Below are 18,958 nucleotides of genomic sequence, written 5' to 3' on the forward strand. Positions count from 1 at the left end.
TCACTCTCTTCACCACTGAGACGTTTCACAGTTGTACACGTTCTGTTGTGTGCGCAGCTGAGAGGCAGGCCGGAACAATTTGTTGACAATGTATTGGCGCAGTCGTGACATAAACACGTAACTGTAAACTGTTCTTTTTTTACTTCTTCTTTTTACATCCCATCTGCACAGTGCTAATATTACCTGGGGACATGCAGCCATTTGAAATAATTGCTATTGCTTTTAATTACGTGAGAATCTGCCATGTCTGTGACTTGTAAACGTAGACGTTTCACTGCAAATTGCACACCATATTTTGGTAAAGAAAGAGCTCCCCAGATAAATCTGATACATACCCAGTGAAACTCTCTGAAATTTCAGCTGTTATTTTGTTTTTGGCATGCAATTTCCTTTCCTTCTACTTCCAGACATGTGATTTCTATCTTCCTGCTGTCATGAAAAATGAAGGCAGCTAAAAAAAATCAAAGTCTTCACTTTATAGCAACAGAGATTTCAGCAAATTTCACTGTTCTGTGTGAATGTGTGTGTGTGTGTGTGTGTGTGTGTGTGTGTGTGTGTGTGTGTGTGTGTGTTTTAAACAAAGTATGAGTGGTAATTCATTCATTTTAATAATGTGCAAATGGGGCTTAATGGAATTGAAAGTTTATGCAGTTCTACAAGTGACTATTAAGTGAGTTTTATGATTCATGGGCCTCTATAACCCATTAAAACGCCATCGCACAGTCTCAAAAATTCAGGTGCAACAGAGATAATCTCTGTCTTCCTTACAATGCACCTTTTGCCAATCACCAGCAGCAGTGATGCCATCTCATCCTCAAATCATGGAGCAGCTTGTGGAGATATTCTTGAAGTAAAATCTCAAGGAAGGTGAGGAGAAGCTGTGAGCGCCTTCCCCATTTCACTCCTTTCAGTTAAGTCATGACAAATTAAAATCATATTCTGAGCAGCACAGAGCCAAATTTGATGCAGTTCAGATGTACAGGCACAAGAGAGGTGCTAATTGATGCCTGCTGTGCCATGAAAGGCAAATTGCATAGTTTACAAGTTTAGAAGCTGCACGGCAGATATGCACAGCCCTGTCACATAAAGAGGGGAAATGGAGAAAGTTTACAGAGAGGCATAATGGATGCTGTGGGAATGCAGCTGGTACCTGCACCCTGCTTTTTCTGTCGCTCTCACCACGTTGTTAGCACCATTTGCCTACTCATTCTACTCGATATCACACATAGTCACACATACACAATTTGAATCACCTGTGAATGAATGCTGTAAATATAGATGAGTGCTTAAACCCTATTGTGATTAAGATTTTTCTTCCTTCTGAACAATTTTCAATGAAACTTTATGGACTTCTTCTATCAATGCCATCACCCAGAGTTATGACAATTGATGCTAGGACAGTCAAACTTCAGATGCACATTTGCGACAAACCCCGAAGTGTTTGGTTGTGCTATCAGGTCAATTTTGCAGCAGTAAGAATGAAGAAAAAAGTATTTCCAAACCTGCTTTACTTGCAAACAAATTCCACTCACATCACATTTCTTACTTTTTTCTTTGGCCTTGACATAAAAAGAAGCATACAGTGAGAATGCACATAAAGGGAGGGAGGCATGCTTCCTTAATTCATAATGCTAGACTATAAAATTTCACATAGGGCCATGTGCCTGCAGGTTACCACATTTGGTCAACACGAGTAGCACCTCCTTCAGGGCAACTTGACATTTTCCACCTGGCAATGACAAGCAACATTTTACTTGCAGTTGCAAAGCTATCATCAAAATGTTCTCTAATTGCGATGTGGAACTTTAATGATGAATCAAGCTTATTTTCTTGCTGTGAAATTATTTGCCTCATAAACTCGGGCACCTCTAATGGTCGCTTGCAGAGATATATAATTTATTAGAGGAAGAGGGAAAACTAATTGAAACACCTAAATGCCATACATATCTCAGCTAAACAGATCCATTCGGTTGTACTATGCAGTCACAGTTTTCTCACTGGGTTCCCCACCATGTTTATTTTTGCTATAAAAATGCTCATTCTAGCCATCAAATACTTGTTATTATTTGTTACCAGTTGCTTAAATAATTCAAATTAGTAGATTCCTAATAAAACCATTTTTTTTTATCTTAGATTCCTCTATTAGCAGCAGTCATAATCATTGTGTAGCAGCACTCATAAAAGTCAGAAAAAAAAACACATTTTATGTCACTAATTGATGTTGTGCTGTACAGTGAGTGGGCTGGTAGTGGCTCAGCTTGTTGCACATTACAGAGGCAATACAAAGCTTTATGTGCTGCAGGTACTGAACCCGTGACCTTTTGTAGGGAAGTCTTTGCTTGGCCATCCTACATGATCTGTGAAACAGTTATCAGTCTGTCACACCCACACCGGATATAATAATATCCCACTGTCCCTTTCATATTCAGAAATATTCAGGCATTTATCATACACTTTTGAAAACTCCGGCCATGATGTTTGTTCTTAGCAGGCACTAAAGGAGCTGAATGTCACACAATCAAGATCTGCCTTTCTCTTTTCTGTGGAACCAATTTGCAAAGAAGACATATATGTCATCATTAAGGTGTATTTCTTCAGGCAAAGATCAGAATATATTGTAGTGTGACCAAGGAGCTACAGCTGAACCTGGAGGGGGAAAAGGGTAGACTTGTTCGGGGCTAAAAATCAGTGCAAATCAACACTACAGTGCAGAATAAGACCAGGAGGAGTTTTTATCCTGCACTATTTATACTTGAGGAAGTGACATTCACATTTCCTACAAACAGATCGGTGCATTTTTGCAGTTTGCTGTCCCTGTTGTGTATGTAAGCCTATAGAGTATGTGTCAAAGCGGTACAGATCTTCCACTGCCAATAATCCTGTAGTGTCTTGGCAGAAAAGACAAAAAGAGAGCACTGCTGCTTGGGTACTCATTGCCCAAAATGGCTCTTTGGTAGAGGGGCTCTAACTTGACTCGGGAAAAAAAAAAAAAAAAAAAAAAAAAAAAAAGACCAAGGCATTTCTTCTGAGATTAAAATGCCTTTAATGGACCATCATAGTTCTGATGAGCATTGAAAACGAGTGAAAACTGTTGCTTTTCGGCCACCTGGCTTCATCAGGGAGTGAGAGCGACTGATTGAAACAAACCCACAAATCAAACGAACCAATTGACCTTAATTTGTAGGGGGAGTGGTGGCTCACAACCTGCACAAATCATTAAAGGACCAAGTTCCTAATGTTTTATTTAAAGGAAGTGTCAGCTCTGATAGCTTTGCAGGCTTGGCTAGATTTAACCATATATACAGTTAGCATTCAGTGAATACAAAAAAACACCATCTAACCACCTGGTGCCAAGTAATTATTTAACAGTATATACAGTACGATTAGGACAGGATGATATGGCCGAAAACATTCCACAATAAAATGTATTATTCCAGTAGATATCAGTAACTATTTTGATATACATGCAATAATTATTATGGCACATTTAACCCTATAAAGCCTGACCTATGAAAGAATTGGCAGAAAATTCCAATTTTTTGAAATTGAATCCTTTATTTAGTCCTATAACAAAATATATAGATATATAAAAAAAATTCAAAAAATATGTTTTTACACAACCTTTCTGGTGTATGATATACGATATGTACTTGAAGTGCCAATGGTATGGTCCAGGGTGAACAGGGGAAGTTTTCAAAGGTACACAACAGTATTTTGGTCAAGTATTGATTAAACTGAAAATGAAAAACGGAATTGAAAATGTGTATCATATATGATACAAATGGCTTTATAGGGTTAAAGACTACTTTCCGCTTCTGTATGAAATCTCAACAATTCAAAATGCTAATAATTAGTATTGTGTTAACCTTCTTTAGCGGCTAAAACAACACATTGTGCACTTCCTGCATGCGGTGTGTATCTCCTCACTCACGACCGCACGTACGACCACACGTTTCTCTATTCTTGCCACATGCATTTTAAATTGATCGATATTTTATTGAACAGGAAAAATATATTGCCCAGCCCTATGTGCAGTTGCTCTATCCATCCCGCTATTTGTTTTCATATTTTTTTTCCCACTTACTGACTGTAATACCAGGGCCTGCACAACTAGGTTACAAATGTGCATGTGCGCTCGTGTGCATGTGCGCCAATGTATGTGTGATGGTGGCATGTGTGTGTGTGTGTGTATGTCTATGGGGGATTTGTGCAGACACGGCAGTTGATAAATTGTCGTTATCTGATTTGTTCTGGTGGAAAACCCTTAACATATGGATGGAGGATGGCTAAATCTGTTGAAGCGGATCTAATGCATTCTCCTTTTGGTGACCATGCGTTTGGAAATCCGGTTCTGAAGACCTACAGTGGAAGAATGTATCCTCACATGTCCATGTCCCTTGATTGCCAGAGATCTCTGATCAGTTGGTATCTGTGGAGTAAATCAGGTCACTATGTAAATATGCATGGATATATATAGTCAGTGATTGCTTTTAAGTAGAATTTTGACTGGGATGCCATTTACCCAGAAGCAGCCAAGCATATATTGTCAGAATCCAACATACATTTCTCAGTGGGCAGGAAACAATAGGCACAGAGAAATGCTGCGTCTATAAGCCCCGCTTTATCACCCACACATAGCTTCTCCTCCAAACAGAACAGAATTAGCAATATTCTGCGTTAAGTTAAAGTTAAATTGTCGTAATCTCTCTGAGCTTTCCTTTCCTTGTGTTGGTTCCTGCAATCCCTTTTCTAAAGCAGCCTCTAGAGAGACAGCAGAGGAGGTATGTATGAGTTGGATGCCTCCTTGACAACACCTTGGAGGTAAAAATCAATGTCTGCCAAACAAAGTGAAATGTTAGGCTGCAGCCGATACATGACAGATGAGGCTTAGGGTGGTATTTTCTAAGGTGAATGAAGACTGGAACATAGGCAGTCCTGTCTGCTGTTGTCAAGCAAAGCTGCATTAGAGACGTTTTGAAGGACAGTACATCTGACTGCTCCGACTACTTTTATTATTGAGTAACATGCTGAAGATGCGTGTGAGGGCCATTCAGAAATGTGGGGGATGCAGTTCAAAATTAAAAGTGGCTGCGCGGTGGATTAAACTTTAATGTCCAGTTTTCACTAATGAGTTTTGATGCCAGGCCTCTCGAGGGACTGGTCGTTCCAACTAAGGTTGCACATAAGTAAAGTCATCTCGATCGGAATAGATTGCGCTTCAGATGGACTTCATCACGCAGCGTGAGCGAAATACGTGTTACTTTCGACTTGTAACAACAGCACCGCCGCAGCTGAGCTTATTATAATTCCACCGGCCTAAGCCTGAAATTTTTTAAGTGTAATGATTCCAACACAGAAAGCCCAGAGTTTTAGGCAGAGCTCTGTTTCCCCAGGGTGGAGCTCAGTGTGTGCTGTTGAATGGTTAGAAGCTGCATGGCCAGCTTGGCAGCAAACAGCAAAATACAGTGGTGCTACCTCATGCATGCTCAGTCTTCAAGGCTCCAGCAGTGGTCTCAGTACGGAGCCCTGGGCCATATCATGTTGCTGATTGAGCATGCACAGAGCCTTGGAGGATATGCAGGTTGCATCTTAGTTCTTCTTGCCGAGAGGAGCAGAGGGTGTTCTGATGGAAAATTCGAAAACATCAGTAGTGCTGGAAGGCTTTTCTGAGTATGGGGTGTGCGCCTCTGTGAGCATGTGTACATGTGTGTGTGTGTGTGTGTGTGTGTGTGTATGCACTTCATGTATATGTGAATGTGTGCTTCCACGCATAAAGTGCATCGTTTATGCCCATTGAGGATATTGACATCTCCAGCACAAGCGAGCCCACCACTATAAAGCACTAGTAGGTGTGCAGTGTAACAATAAACCAATGATTCCGCCTTTTATTATTCTTCTCTCGTTCTTTGCTCTGTGGCTAAGGGTAATGTAACAGTGGGGTATCAATTCATAGCCTTGGCCTCAGGAAATCTCTTTGGAAAGCAGAGGGATTTTCAGCCAGTGTGCTGTAGCACCAGCGCTGTAGACAGACATAGCAGGAACATACACTACACGACTCCAGGAATGTTTAAGTTAATTATGAGATATTATAAGAGAGTTTTTGCAATATATTAAAAGCATACAGCTTTGTATCATTACAGTGTATGTAAATGAGCAACGTTTACCTTCCGTCCAAATTACCTGCATCCAGAACTCCCCGCTCATTTGCTGGTGGAGGTCTGACTGGACTACATGATGTACTTCCTCATTTTTTGTATGCCCACCTCCACAGACAGGCGGATCGAGAGAGAGCGCCGTTTCCTCCTTGAGTCCTTGCACCTGGGAACAATGCAAGCCGACACCATTGACACTAAAATATGTTTGTGAACAGACGCTGTCGAAGAGAACCGTTGCCTGCTCCAACAAGGCAGAATATAGAGGCAAGGGGTGCACAATATTGGATTTTTTTGACAATATCCAATATATTTGGATATATTTTCCAACTCTTTTGGCCGATAGCTGATGCTGCTACAGATAAATGCATGTATTTTTTCCCACCTAATTGGAGGGAACATTAAGTCTGTCCTATAGTGGAACTGACATAGTATTAGGACTTCTCTGATTGTGATAGCGCACCGGCAGATGCAGACAGAAAATACAATGCTTTTCAAAATGTACACATTCACTGGAGCATCGAGCATTTAGGCGTAATTGAAGTGTCACCTTATTGGTGTAGCATATCAGAAGAAAGTTTTATTTCAGGCCAATACTGAAATTTCATTTTAAAGCCGGTCTATCAGTCGATATCACTGATGTGCCGATATATATTGTGCATCCCTAATGGAAGGCAACAAGCCCAGTGGATTCTGGTTGTTTTAGGTTTTCTACCTTTGAGCTAAAGGAATACCACAGGCCCTTTTCTCTGTTTTCTCAAATATTTGCACCTTTCTACTGCATAGACAGCCCAGTCTTAGTCCATCTCTCTCTGTAACAGTCTGATATATAAAAATACCCCTTTAATGGAAGATGCATTATTCCTGCATTATAATAACATCAGAAAATAGTATGCATTGTAACTGTCTACACAATTGCATTAGTCAGTGCTTCAGTCTCATGTGATTGTGCATTATGCTTGACCATTGTCTTGGTGTTGTGATTATAATCCGTTCACAATGCGCTCATGATGTGTTTGTAACGTGTTACCAGTGAGCTATCAAATGCACTGATACAGCAGGTTCATTTTGAGTGTGCTGTCCATCTCTCTCTCTAACAGTCTGACAGGATAGATGCTGCACTTGGGCTGATAAATCTGCCTTGCATTCCTGACACACGCTGAATTATATCCTTTAGCCAAGATTAGTAGATGTTTTCCCCCTGATCCTGCATGTTGTGCTGGTAGACCACTGCCTTTTGAGTGCTCATGTAGTATTTTTTTAGTTTGTGCTTTTGTAATATTTTCTTGATTTTGGCTTACTTTATGGGAAATGTTGTATTTGCGTTCGGCCGTCTATGTTTGTTTCAGTGCTGCGTTCTTGGCTGGTTCCCTTGAAAGCAAGATATTTAATCTCAGCGGGGCAGTGTGGATATATAAAGAGTAAATAATGCAAAGGAAACATAAACTGGAGCACTAAGATGTTTGTGGAGAGATCAGCATAAACCTGATGTCTTCATGTAAAAACAGAATCCAGGAAATATTAAGCAGATGAACCTGTGTGCTTTGCAAGTGTCCTGATGCTGATGCTGTGTGTTAATTCGGTGTGGTATTAGAAGTACACATGATATACATCTTCTTCTCCTCCTTGTCAAACTCGCCTGAGAATGGGTGTGAAAATGAGTCATCTGTACAAGTGGAGCGCATCCAGTTGAAAACAATATGCCAACAATTAATCATGAAAAGACAGGCTTTCCCATTTTTAGATGAAGGCTGCTGTCTTTTTCTGGTTTCCCCACAAACTGAGTGATTTGCACAGGAAATGCAATTACAGCAGGCCTTGCAAAGCCTCGTGCCACTACAACTATGAGTGGCCTTGCCTTTTTTTTTTTCATGCAACCATTTTCTCAAGTGATTGGGGAAGCGGGCCGTAAATGAATGGGGAGGCACATGAATAGTTCTCCAACTACACATGTCACATTTCCATGACCGCTAAGATGAGGTAGGCAGCAATTTTTGAGCAATTACTGATTCAAATGTTGCTCTAGTCAAAGAAATAATTCACAGTACAATACAATTGGATAATGTTGTTTTGTTGTTGTTATTCTTGGCATTCAAAGGCTTGGTGCATTTGGACATAAATTCAGAGATTTTAAGCTTTTTTCAACAAGGCTCAGCGTGTTCAAAAGATTTCTTAAGGTAGCCAGGACAACCCTAACCAAGAATTCATGTTGGCTCCATCAGCCAATCACCATGACAACTATTGGCTGCTACTGAAGGCACGAGCCATTCAAGCCACTGCAGCCATTTTAATGGAGAAAATTACTACTCTTAAGGTAGCCCGCCCTTTTCCAACCTGTAATTCGCACTGGCTAAATGGCCCTGCAGTAACACATAATTATTATTTTTTTTAATTTCTCCTGTTTAAAATGGATAAGATTGCGGTTGAAAGAAGTGTTTGTGAATTAGCAGTTTTTCCTACGGACTTTGCCAGGCTTTAGCTCGGCTCTCTTTCTTTTTAAAAAATGTTGGGAGATTTTCAGCACTATGTAAATCGTTTCGATCGAGCTGAAGTGAGCAACTGTAGTATTTTACCTGTGTGTGTACACATCATCTTCCTGGACAAACCAGGAAACAAAAGCTGTCCACACATGAATAAATACAAGTAAGTGTTTTGTCAGCAGGCTAATTGTCAAAGCAGCCTTTGAAAAAGAGTGTAATTGCTATGTAATCGGAGAGCTGTCAGAGAGAACTGCTAAGCAGTCATCATCTGTACGATGATCTGCCATCTGTAGCAATGTTTAGGGGGGAGAGAGAGAGAGAGAGAGAGAGAGAGAGACAGATAGGCAGACAGGCAGACAGATGGACAAATGGTGATGTGAAGCTCTGCAGTGCTTCAGTAGATTAAAACATTGTAAGTTTGGCTGCAGCACACCCATTTTAGATGTAGTCTGAAATTTGTGTTTAATGTGTCTTGATTAATGCATATTGTGAGCCTCTGATTGCACATTGTATACGCGTAAATGGAGTGGTGTCTTCTATAATGCAATGATTATGTAATCCTTGAAATATTGGTTACATTCTGGTTCCCCTGCAGAGAAATAGCTTGAAAGAAAATTTGTTCTTTGATCAGATAGAAAGCCATGGGAAGAGTGGGCAAGGGTGTGTGAGAAGCGAAGGTACTCTGGCAGGAAATATGATGGAATTCAATTTTTTCTTCTTTTTTTTTTCAAAACCCCAAGCTCTATAAAGTGCCAGCTCCCCCTCTTTGCAGAGTAAATCCCCAAAACTCACCTAGGGCAAGGTTGTTCTAATGGTCCTGAATTCCACCAGGGTTCAGCGCCCCGCCCCGCACCCCCCTCCCACCCCAGGGCTTCCAGTATGATGGTGCTGTCTCCCTTTTCTGCCAAAGAATACTGCCACCACTGCACAACCTTCAACCAGACACGGAAACTGCATGAGAGTAATTGGACGACTAATAAATGCGGAGCCTGGATGTGCCTGAATTTATTGATTTGACATATATAAACATCTTATTATCAGCTGTAAACTGCACATGTATCATGGAGGTCATCTATTTAAATAAATACATTTTTCATGAAATCAAACATGGGATTTTGATATTAAGGATACCTTTTATCGTTAGTTTTATCGTCAGTTTTTTATTTTATTTTTAGTTTCACACTTTTGGCATTCGAACATTTGCCGAGCGAAATGAGAAATGGAGATAATAGTTGGTATTATTTTGTAATACATTTGTACTGGAAGCTTTATTCAAAAAGTTGTGGCCTGTACAAGTTCTTAGATTTATTTGGATGAAATTTTGACGATGCACACATACTGCAATTTTCCTATTGGTGAAGGGCAAGCCAGTCAAAGCAAATGACCTTTCAATTCCATTAGCAGTTGCATCAGTCTCTTAATGGAGAGTAAAGTGGCCCAAGACCTTTTGCAGTACTTACACAATGAATATGAAAAGGCTTTCACCAAGCTTGCCAAGCTCAGTGAGTGCAAAACGGCTTTTAATTGTGTCTCTATTCAGTGTTGGAACATTACGCGCAGTATTCAAGGCTTTTCAGTACCTTCATCACGAAAAAAAAAAAAAAAAAAATCAAAGAGTGAACATCACAGAAACCTAATAGGTCTAAACATCAGAGTATCAAGGAGGCGCACCACAAAGGAGAAGATCAAGAAAAGTGGTGAAATGTGAACTCAACAACTCAACGGTGATGGCATTTGTCATTTTTGATGCTATGAATGGACAAGCCCAAACCATGTTGTATATTATTTAGCATATCAGAGAAAACACGCTGTGTCATTATTAAACTGCAGTGTGGTGTATATTGCTGTAACTTGGGTCCTTGGGTCAATAATACAACCCACTGCTGACACATGAGATACAGCAATCACTTGTAAAGACTGTGTAAAGAGTCATCTTTCAGACCACAAACCTCTGAAAACTGAGCATTAAGAGGAGCTAAATGGAGATCTGCTCTAGCGGACATTTCTGTAAAAATACCAATGCTCCATAAAGCATCATTTGATAGATATCGCAAGCGCCATTAAGAAGGGAATGAGACTGTAATTTCAGCATTGGCATGCAGTATTAATCAAAAAAGGCCTTTAAAGCATGTTGCTGATGGAGATGACAAGTTGACATTGAGGAATTATGAAAAGGAGGCATTCGTCTTGATCTGATTTCAAAGCAAAGCCCCATAAACCACACAGCTGTTTCATCTGCCTTCCCAGTCACTGAGCCTGCACTTTAAAGGCCAGCCTAATTCCCTGTGTGTGTTGATGGAAGACAATGCCAAGCTGTCTTCAAGGCTCATTGTTTAACATATGCATAGATTTTTTTTTCTTTTTTTTATTGGAACGCCACACAGTCTAACATAGTGCACTGGACACTGTAATTCAAAGTAGCTTACAGTAGGCTACCACACCAAGTCCATATGCTCCATTTTTAGCACGGGGTAGGTTCAGTGGGAATCAAACTAGCAGCCATGGCAGTGTTAGCACAGTGAACTCCACAGCATGCACCCTTGCACTGTTAACGATATGCTCTGCTGATTGAGCTGCTGAGGTACACTGAATCATACAGGTCCCCCCGAAAAGTCTGGCATCACGGGGAAACTGACAACTAAACAAGTATAAAATTGCTTGTCGGAGATGGGATTCAAACTCATGCCTCAATTTGGAGACCAGAAACTATTGCACCTTACACCACTCAGCTGCCCTGACAACTACAGTGAGCGGGGAAACAAGTGCTGTACAGCAGGAAAAAATACATGATGCCACTTATCCCTATAGCTCCAGGCATTTTGGACACTACCACACAGTGTAGTCCTGCTCTGCAAAAAAAAAAAAAAATATCTGAATTGAAATGTTTGGTTGTGTATGAAATCAAACATGCTGTATCTGGAATATTGTAATTATAATATTTAAGTGATTATGTAAGTGACTTTAGTGAACTTGCACTACAAGATCATAAAGAAGTTTCCATAAAAAAAAGAAAAGAAAAAGGCATCAAAGCACATAGTACCCGATATCATCCTGACTATACAAAGTTAACAAAAAAAAAGAAAATTAAGGAGATGAAGAATCGCTATAACTGAGGAAAATGTATGAATAATAAATCACGTCAAAATCCCAATGGAGTGGAGAGTCAGAATTCAATATTTAAAAGGACATAGCTTGGTGCTTAGTAATATCTCAAAGGCTGAAATGACCGCTGCAATTACCCCTTAAACTTCTTATGGTCTACTTGAGAGGTATGTTGATATACTCTTTGAACTGAGGAGTGAACCGAGGTGAGGGAACAGGCATTTTGCATTGCTATTACAGTTGGTGCGTCTTTGTTGGTAACAAGATATGAATGAGAGAATGTGGGGCAATTTCTCAAATACCGTACGTTGCTATATTTTAAAGGCATCTCTGTCAGGGTTAAAAGAAAAAAAATAATCAATGCAACTGTCTGCTGAAAATATATTTAAAAGAGTTGTTTTTATTTGTTTGGCTCCTGCATCTTGCAAGGTTATCAAGATAAAGTCAGCCATGCTTCAGCGCGTTGGTGCATTTTTAACCTTTCAACGTAGAGAAGACAGAGTCACCTTGGTATTTTTGCTTCTTGTTTGGCAACACGTTGCCCCACATTTCCACAGCGCCTATGTTGTGTACATTACCCACGCTAAAGCGCTGCTCCCTCTCTTCTGTTTTAGTTCTGAGGTCTTGTCCCGAGCCTGTTCCACGTTTGTCTTACTTTTTACTCGCCCTCACGACTAGGTTTCATACATTTATAGCTCGCGTCGACACAGAATTTCAAGTGGAATATTGTTAGAGGAGATCTACTCTACTGGCACATTTCTATTTGTACCTAAAAGATTTGTGTACTTTTTCCCTGATCGTGCATAGGTTTAATTCAGCTCATGGGCTTTAATGTTCCCATAGTCAATTGTGGGATTATGCAGTCAGATTTGCTGCATGTCAAATCCTATGCCTTTGAAGGGTTTGGGATTTTGTGTTTTCAGAAGGTTGTGTTCAGCATGTGCTGTTCAGTCTGTCACCTAAAAAAAAAGTACTCCTTTCATGTTAGATTTTAGGCATGTCTTTTAGCACGTTGGGTCTTCATACATTTTTGCAACATTAAGCTCAAACTTATCTTGGCGAGTGTTTGTAGTCGTCGAAACTCAACTCGCCGCCTCCTGTTGTGGCACCTCATCAACCAGAATGAGAGCACAATACTGCACGGCACACATCTTCACATGTTGTTGTGCACCGTGTGACTCTCTGTGTGCACAGACTGCGAACCGGGCCAATGTACGACCTGACCAAGGACAATCAAGAAATGCACCATATGTTGATAAATCAATACATGAATATGAACCTATATGGAGATGCATTTGTGCAATATTTTTTTTTATTGTATGTTGATATGTAATTTGAGGGCCAGGAGGTGTGGGGTACTTTGATTGGCGGTGATAATAGGTTGCGTGTTCATATAAAAGTACAGGTTTTGGGAAAAATACAACAGTTTTATATGGTTTGTAATAGAGTGCTGTTGATTGTTTTTCAAGTATGTGTTGCTGGTATGTTTTGTATTAAGTGGGGATATTTATTCATCCCAGGGGATGAATAAAACATCAAGCGGTGAACAGCAACTCAAATGGATGGGCAAGATTTATTTTCATTCCAATCATTTTTTTTTTTTAATCTTATGGTCATTGTTGAAGAATTTCTTGCTCTCATCTTTCAACTTCTAAAAATAATCCACCATTTGTGCTGCGCTTCTGTACATTTAGACTCTTTTCACTGTGTTTCAGGAGCATTCAGATTGCCTCCTTTGCTTCTGTCCCCCTTCTCCCTCATTGACATTGTTCTATAGCACTAGAGTGCCTGAACGGTTACATAAAAAAAAAAATAAATAAATAAATAAAATAAAATAATATTTCTGATGGAAAGTGAAGTGGAACTCTCTGGCTGCTGTGGGCTGGAGACTTGTTTTACAGTGGAATAACACCCAGAGGTGATGTAAAACATCCAGAGTTAGTAGATAATCCACACTTCTATTAGCCTACTTAGCACTTTTTCTAATAGGGCTCGCAGCCTAGCCCGGGAGATGAGCGGGACGTCTTGTGTTCATTACTACTAAGTCATGCCAGCCTTGTATTTTCAGATGCCAGTGCCACAGCTGATCTCAGGTAATTCATCTGTTAGGATTCAGAATTGACTTTGAACAAGGTGGTGTGGAGCTGATGAGGGGATCATGCCTGATTGGGTTTGATCAAACACTAATCACTGTCCACCAAAAAAAAAAAAAGAGAGAGAGAGAGAGAGACCTGTCCCTGCTTGTGATGATTTTGCACTCATAGAATTTATTGCCACATGCTGCTGCTGTGTAATTGCTGTCGGGGATTGATTAATCTTGTCCTTCTGCACTAGTACAGTGCGCTCATGCCACTCCCGATTGTGCTCCACATCATTCTTCTTGATGTACTGTATCCCCCATACATGCATAGATACATGCATACATACAGACATCTACTTAAACAAACATCTATCTGTCTGTCTAGCTGTCTATCTGACTATATATCTGTGTAACTGATGAATGTGTGTATGCATTTACAGATGTAGACCTCTGTGTTGTATGAGGTAGATGCCCATTAATCAATAAAAACAATAAAATCCTGAAAGTAATCAGCCATGAAAGTTATCCATACTGTCCGTCCCTGCTCAAACTTTATTACCGCTGCCACTCTCCCTGCAGTTAACTTTTAGAATAATTTTCCTCTTGGTAAGCAGCATTGTCCTCACAATGTTCCTAGCACAGTGCATTGAATTTATCTTTTTTTTATCCTATTGAGAGCATGCGAGAGAGTAGTGCCAATAGCCCACGCGTAGCCTAAAGGAGTGTAGCTCCAAGCAGCGGAGATTTATTTCCTGTTGTGAATGGCACATATACTTTTTTCCTCCTAGCACCATGTAACCGATGTAGAGCTCATTTGTCTGCATTGAAGCATTTGTTTTGTGTATAGGAGGACACACAGCAAAAAAAGCAGACGCACATAGACAAGGACAAAATTTGCATTGCCGCTAAAAGTTATTTTCAAAACAATGCCCAATGTCCTTTAAGCAAAGTTATTGTGGTGCTCAGGCTAGCCGCAGTGCTGCTCAGACCCTGATCCCTGGCCCGAAGTCATCACAAAGCTTCAGGCCCTGCTGTTATGGGTTGATTCAGCAAAGTTTAAATCGTATGCCAGGCCCGACCTCCAATATTCAGATACTCTAAATTTAACTCCTTTAGGCCTTATAAAAATTCATGCTGTCAATGCAAAAATAACAACAGCTCTTAAAAGACCCAACACTCAGCTTCCTCTATCTTCTCCAAGTCTCTGTAAGGCAAAAAAGACGGCACCCATTTGGAGCTCACTGGAGCAAATCAGAATTGTCAGCACTGTGGGTTTTTACCTTTTAAACAGGGAAGATGGATAGATAATCACCACATGCCATTCTGGGGGCCAATTACACAGCTTTGTGTGAAATTGGAAAACCTGTTCTCCCAGAGCTCTAATGGATGTTCTGGTCATTAGTTATTTGAGAGTCTTCTCTGGCTGTAATCAAACGTGAAACATCGCGTTAAGCGCCCATAAAAGAACAGCTGCCACTCTAAGTGACCTTCTGTTTAAGAGAACCCAACTGTCAGCCGTGTGGCGTTTTGCGACAATTATTATGTGTGTCGCCATAAAAATGGCTCTTATTTCCCTTCTTTTTTGCAGCGGTTGCATCTCATTTTAATGTCTTGCTCTCGGTTGTATTTACTTTTCTGGGTCTGTTAGGTGGCTATATGGTTTCATATCTTGCATGCAAGGCAGATGCATACTCGCCTCCATCTGCCGTCTTGTAACAGTCGAGTGTCTTGACCAACGCCATAATTTTAATCAGTGAAAGAAAATATTGCATTTTGCCTCTGTTGCTATTTAGACTATTCAAACTCACATAATGCTGCTCTCTCACTCTCTCACTCTCTCTCTCTATCTCCTGTTCCAGGCGACCACCTATCCAGTCAGCAAGGCCCACCCCCTCTTCCACCAGCTCCCCCACCACACAAGCAGCATCCATCCATCACGTCCCTGAGCCGCAGCTCACTGGCCAATCAAAGAAGCCCGAGCCCGCCGCCCACAGCCGGCCTGGCGGCCGAGTTGCAGAGCACGGCGGAATGTGTCCAGCTGCAGGACAGCTGGGTCCTGGGCAGCAATGTGGCCCTGGAGAGCAGGTGAGTGACCCACAATGCACTTGGGCCTGGTGACATGCTCAGCAGTGGGACTTTAATAAGCCAGTGCACATGAGCCGGGAATATCAGCTCCAGATGTTATCATAAAGTCATTTTCATTGACGGAAAAAAAGAAGATGATAATGGCCTTTTAACACCAGAAAGCCCAAGCCGCACTCAGATCATGGCTGTTTAAAATTTTAAAACTGAAATATTTCAACTTTCAAGTGTCCTTCGGAGACTTTTCCTAGATCCATATTCGGCACAGACCAGAGTTATTAAGACTTTCAAACTCGTGGGGAAATAGTAGTCATAACTATATTCAGTCCCCTCAGTTGAAAGCTCATTTGCATCATTTTAGACCCCCCCCCACACCCTAGATTCACTAGGCTCTCTTTTAATTTAGCTAGTTTTGGTGTGTTGTAGGAAATCAAGGGGAGCTCCATTCTTATATGCACCTGATATTAAAGGTGTTTTATTAAATTTGATGCACACTGAAGCAGAGCATATGTTTAGAGTTAAACAGTGCGAATATCCATGGGCTTGCTAGTTCAAACCAGACAGGCTTAACAAAAACTTTATGTGGATATTTTTCATGAGTTCTATTTCATATCAAGATTGGCTATGCATGGTGCAACTGTCTCAACAGAGCCTCTGCCAGCCATATTCCTCCTGAAACACCGGTTACATCTCTCTCAATCGGTGGGTTCAAAGCACCCTGGCTAATGAAGTGTGCTACATTGTGCTCTGACTCAAAATGGCCTCGAGTAGATGATTGCATTCTAGCCTGGTATTTCACTGGCACCGAGTACCATTTCCAAGGCTTAGATGAATCTAAACTTTGAATTTTGTCTTTGACAGCGTGGAGTAACAACCTCTTATGATCTGACCAAATCAATCGGGATATATAGTGACTGTTTCTCGTTCTGGGGGGAAAGATGCGGTGATTGAATACTAACCGTGCGGCGACCTTGAGCTGTCTTAGCGGTATCGACAAAACAATATGTGCACACCTATCATCAGCCAATGCATAAATCACTATCACCGCATTGGACTCTAAATCAAGTGCTTGTCAGTGGGAGGGAATGGAAGGCTGCTGCAAACTGATGGGGCCAAAGGGAAGACCCGGTTCACCGTGTAACTGCAGATGTCAAGTAAACTACCATTTTGTGAAATGTAAACAGAAGCTGCAGAAAGCATTCATTAGGCTGCCGACAGGGGTTTTTTGGACCGGCCTAATCCTTGCATGGATCTGGTGCAGCATTTATACGGGTGGCCTCAGGTAAAACATCTCACATTTTAACACCTTAACATCCCAACATTGACTTATTTGTATACTTTATATCTTTACGTACCGCTGCTCTAACTGAATCCCACCTCACTCTGTAGTATCACTCATTTTAAGTTGCTTTTGATGAGGCAGTTGATATAAATTGTAAGTGGGAAATGTAAATGGAGATGAGATCAAACATGTATTCCCTTGCATGTTTTTCGTGACTTTACCTCTTTGAGAATAAAGCACTCAGGACTCATAGGGCACTCATTTCATTAGCTAATTTCATAGTCATTTACAGTAGTGAATTATATGTGATTTACCCAATAAAATGTTGGTCTTCAAAACACAAGTATGCTTATTTTACACCAACACCAGCTAGTTTTCAAAGTGAATAGCTTTAAATGTTTTGTTTTTTGGCTGTCTTTTTTCTTTTTTTTTTCTGAGTGAAGTGCTCCACTCAATACCTATTGTGCTTATAATCATATAACTATATAGTGAGAGTAAATTAAGTCTCTTGATCTTAGCATCTTGTGAAAGCAGCACAAGGTTTGCTTTAGACTCATTTACTGCGGTGAAAAGGTGAAAAGGATTAGAAGTGCTTTGTATTTCTAAAAATATGCGCACTAGACAAATGTAGTGGTTTTAGATCAGACAAGACAAACCAGTTATAATTGTAGTCAAGTTGGTCCCTGTGACAGTGGGTGAAATATTTAATCACACACACACACACACACACACACACACACACACAAAAATCAAATAAAAGTTGACATGATAAACACAAATTAAACTGTATCATTAATTGTCTGACAATCACTAATGGAGTTGATACAAAAACAAGAAAGATCATGACATACTTCCCATTTCGAGTCAAAAGTCTTGCGAAACTAATTTAACAGTTCGCAGAGTGAGACAAGCAGGTTTTCCACTGAAAACAAATTCCAAAATTATTATTCCACTTCAGCTTTTATTCTATTTTATGCTAAGACCTCTCTATTTAAAGGACTCAATTAATTGGCAACAGTGCTCTGTTACTGCTTGTGGTTTGGTACTATTCTCAAGAGCTGAGAATACATTCAGATCTTTAAAGTGTCTGGAGTGCTTTTAATAAACCCCCCAGGTTCCCCTTTTTACCACTTCCCTCCACAGAAATACTGATATTTTCAATTAGCTTTATATAAATGTTCTATTGAATTCCATTATTATATGAATTGCCACGTCCCATGAGAGTAAAACAGCCCAATGTACTTGTGAGGTAATTATTCTTGAGCACTACTTCAATCCTTTATTTAAAATAGACTCTATATGTGGAATTGATTTGTAATGGTTATAGCATAATATGGTATATAAGTGCTCCACTGGATAAGGTGCAGGTAGGCGTCCACTCTTACATATGTATGTCCTTTGGAACCCACTTCAGCATTTTCTCACCTAGATTCACCGAGCTTCAGCTAGAACAGTCGTTATGACATTTCCAAATGAGACTTCTGAAGGTCTGCCCAGCCACACGGTACAGTTATAAATGTACTGTCAATCCTCATTGGATTCATGTGTCAAGGGAGTCTTTTGGTGAAATGAAATTATGTCTCGGCTCCACAATCATCGCGTGGTACAGTGTCCCACTGACAGTACATTTTCCTGATGGAAAATGTGTTAGAATTGTTCTCGGGGGTGAAAAAGAATTGCGCGGGTAATCCCGATAGGAGCCGAGTTTACCTCTCAGGTTGTGTCACTGTTTGTATGGAAATGTTGGCATGGGACGCACATGTGAATCTCAAATCAGATT

General features: G+C 40.5%; 1 protein-coding gene across 1 annotated transcript in view; it reads left to right on the top strand.

The window, feature by feature from the left end:
• The window catches only part of LOC115366788 (teneurin-3), a 130,730-nt gene that overhangs the window by 33,042 nt on the left and 78,730 nt on the right, over window positions 1–18,958 (top strand). The window contains exon 3 of the mRNA XM_030062417.1: window positions 15,674–15,899. Coding sequence (XP_029918277.1) covers window positions 15,674–15,899 — 226 coding nt within the window. The remainder of the gene's footprint in view (window positions 1–15,673; window positions 15,900–18,958) is intronic.

The sequence above is a fragment of the Myripristis murdjan genome, chromosome 10, assembly GCF_902150065.1.
Source record: "Myripristis murdjan chromosome 10, fMyrMur1.1, whole genome shotgun sequence".
In the NCBI taxonomy this organism is placed as follows: Eukaryota; Metazoa; Chordata; class Actinopteri; order Holocentriformes; family Holocentridae; genus Myripristis; species Myripristis murdjan.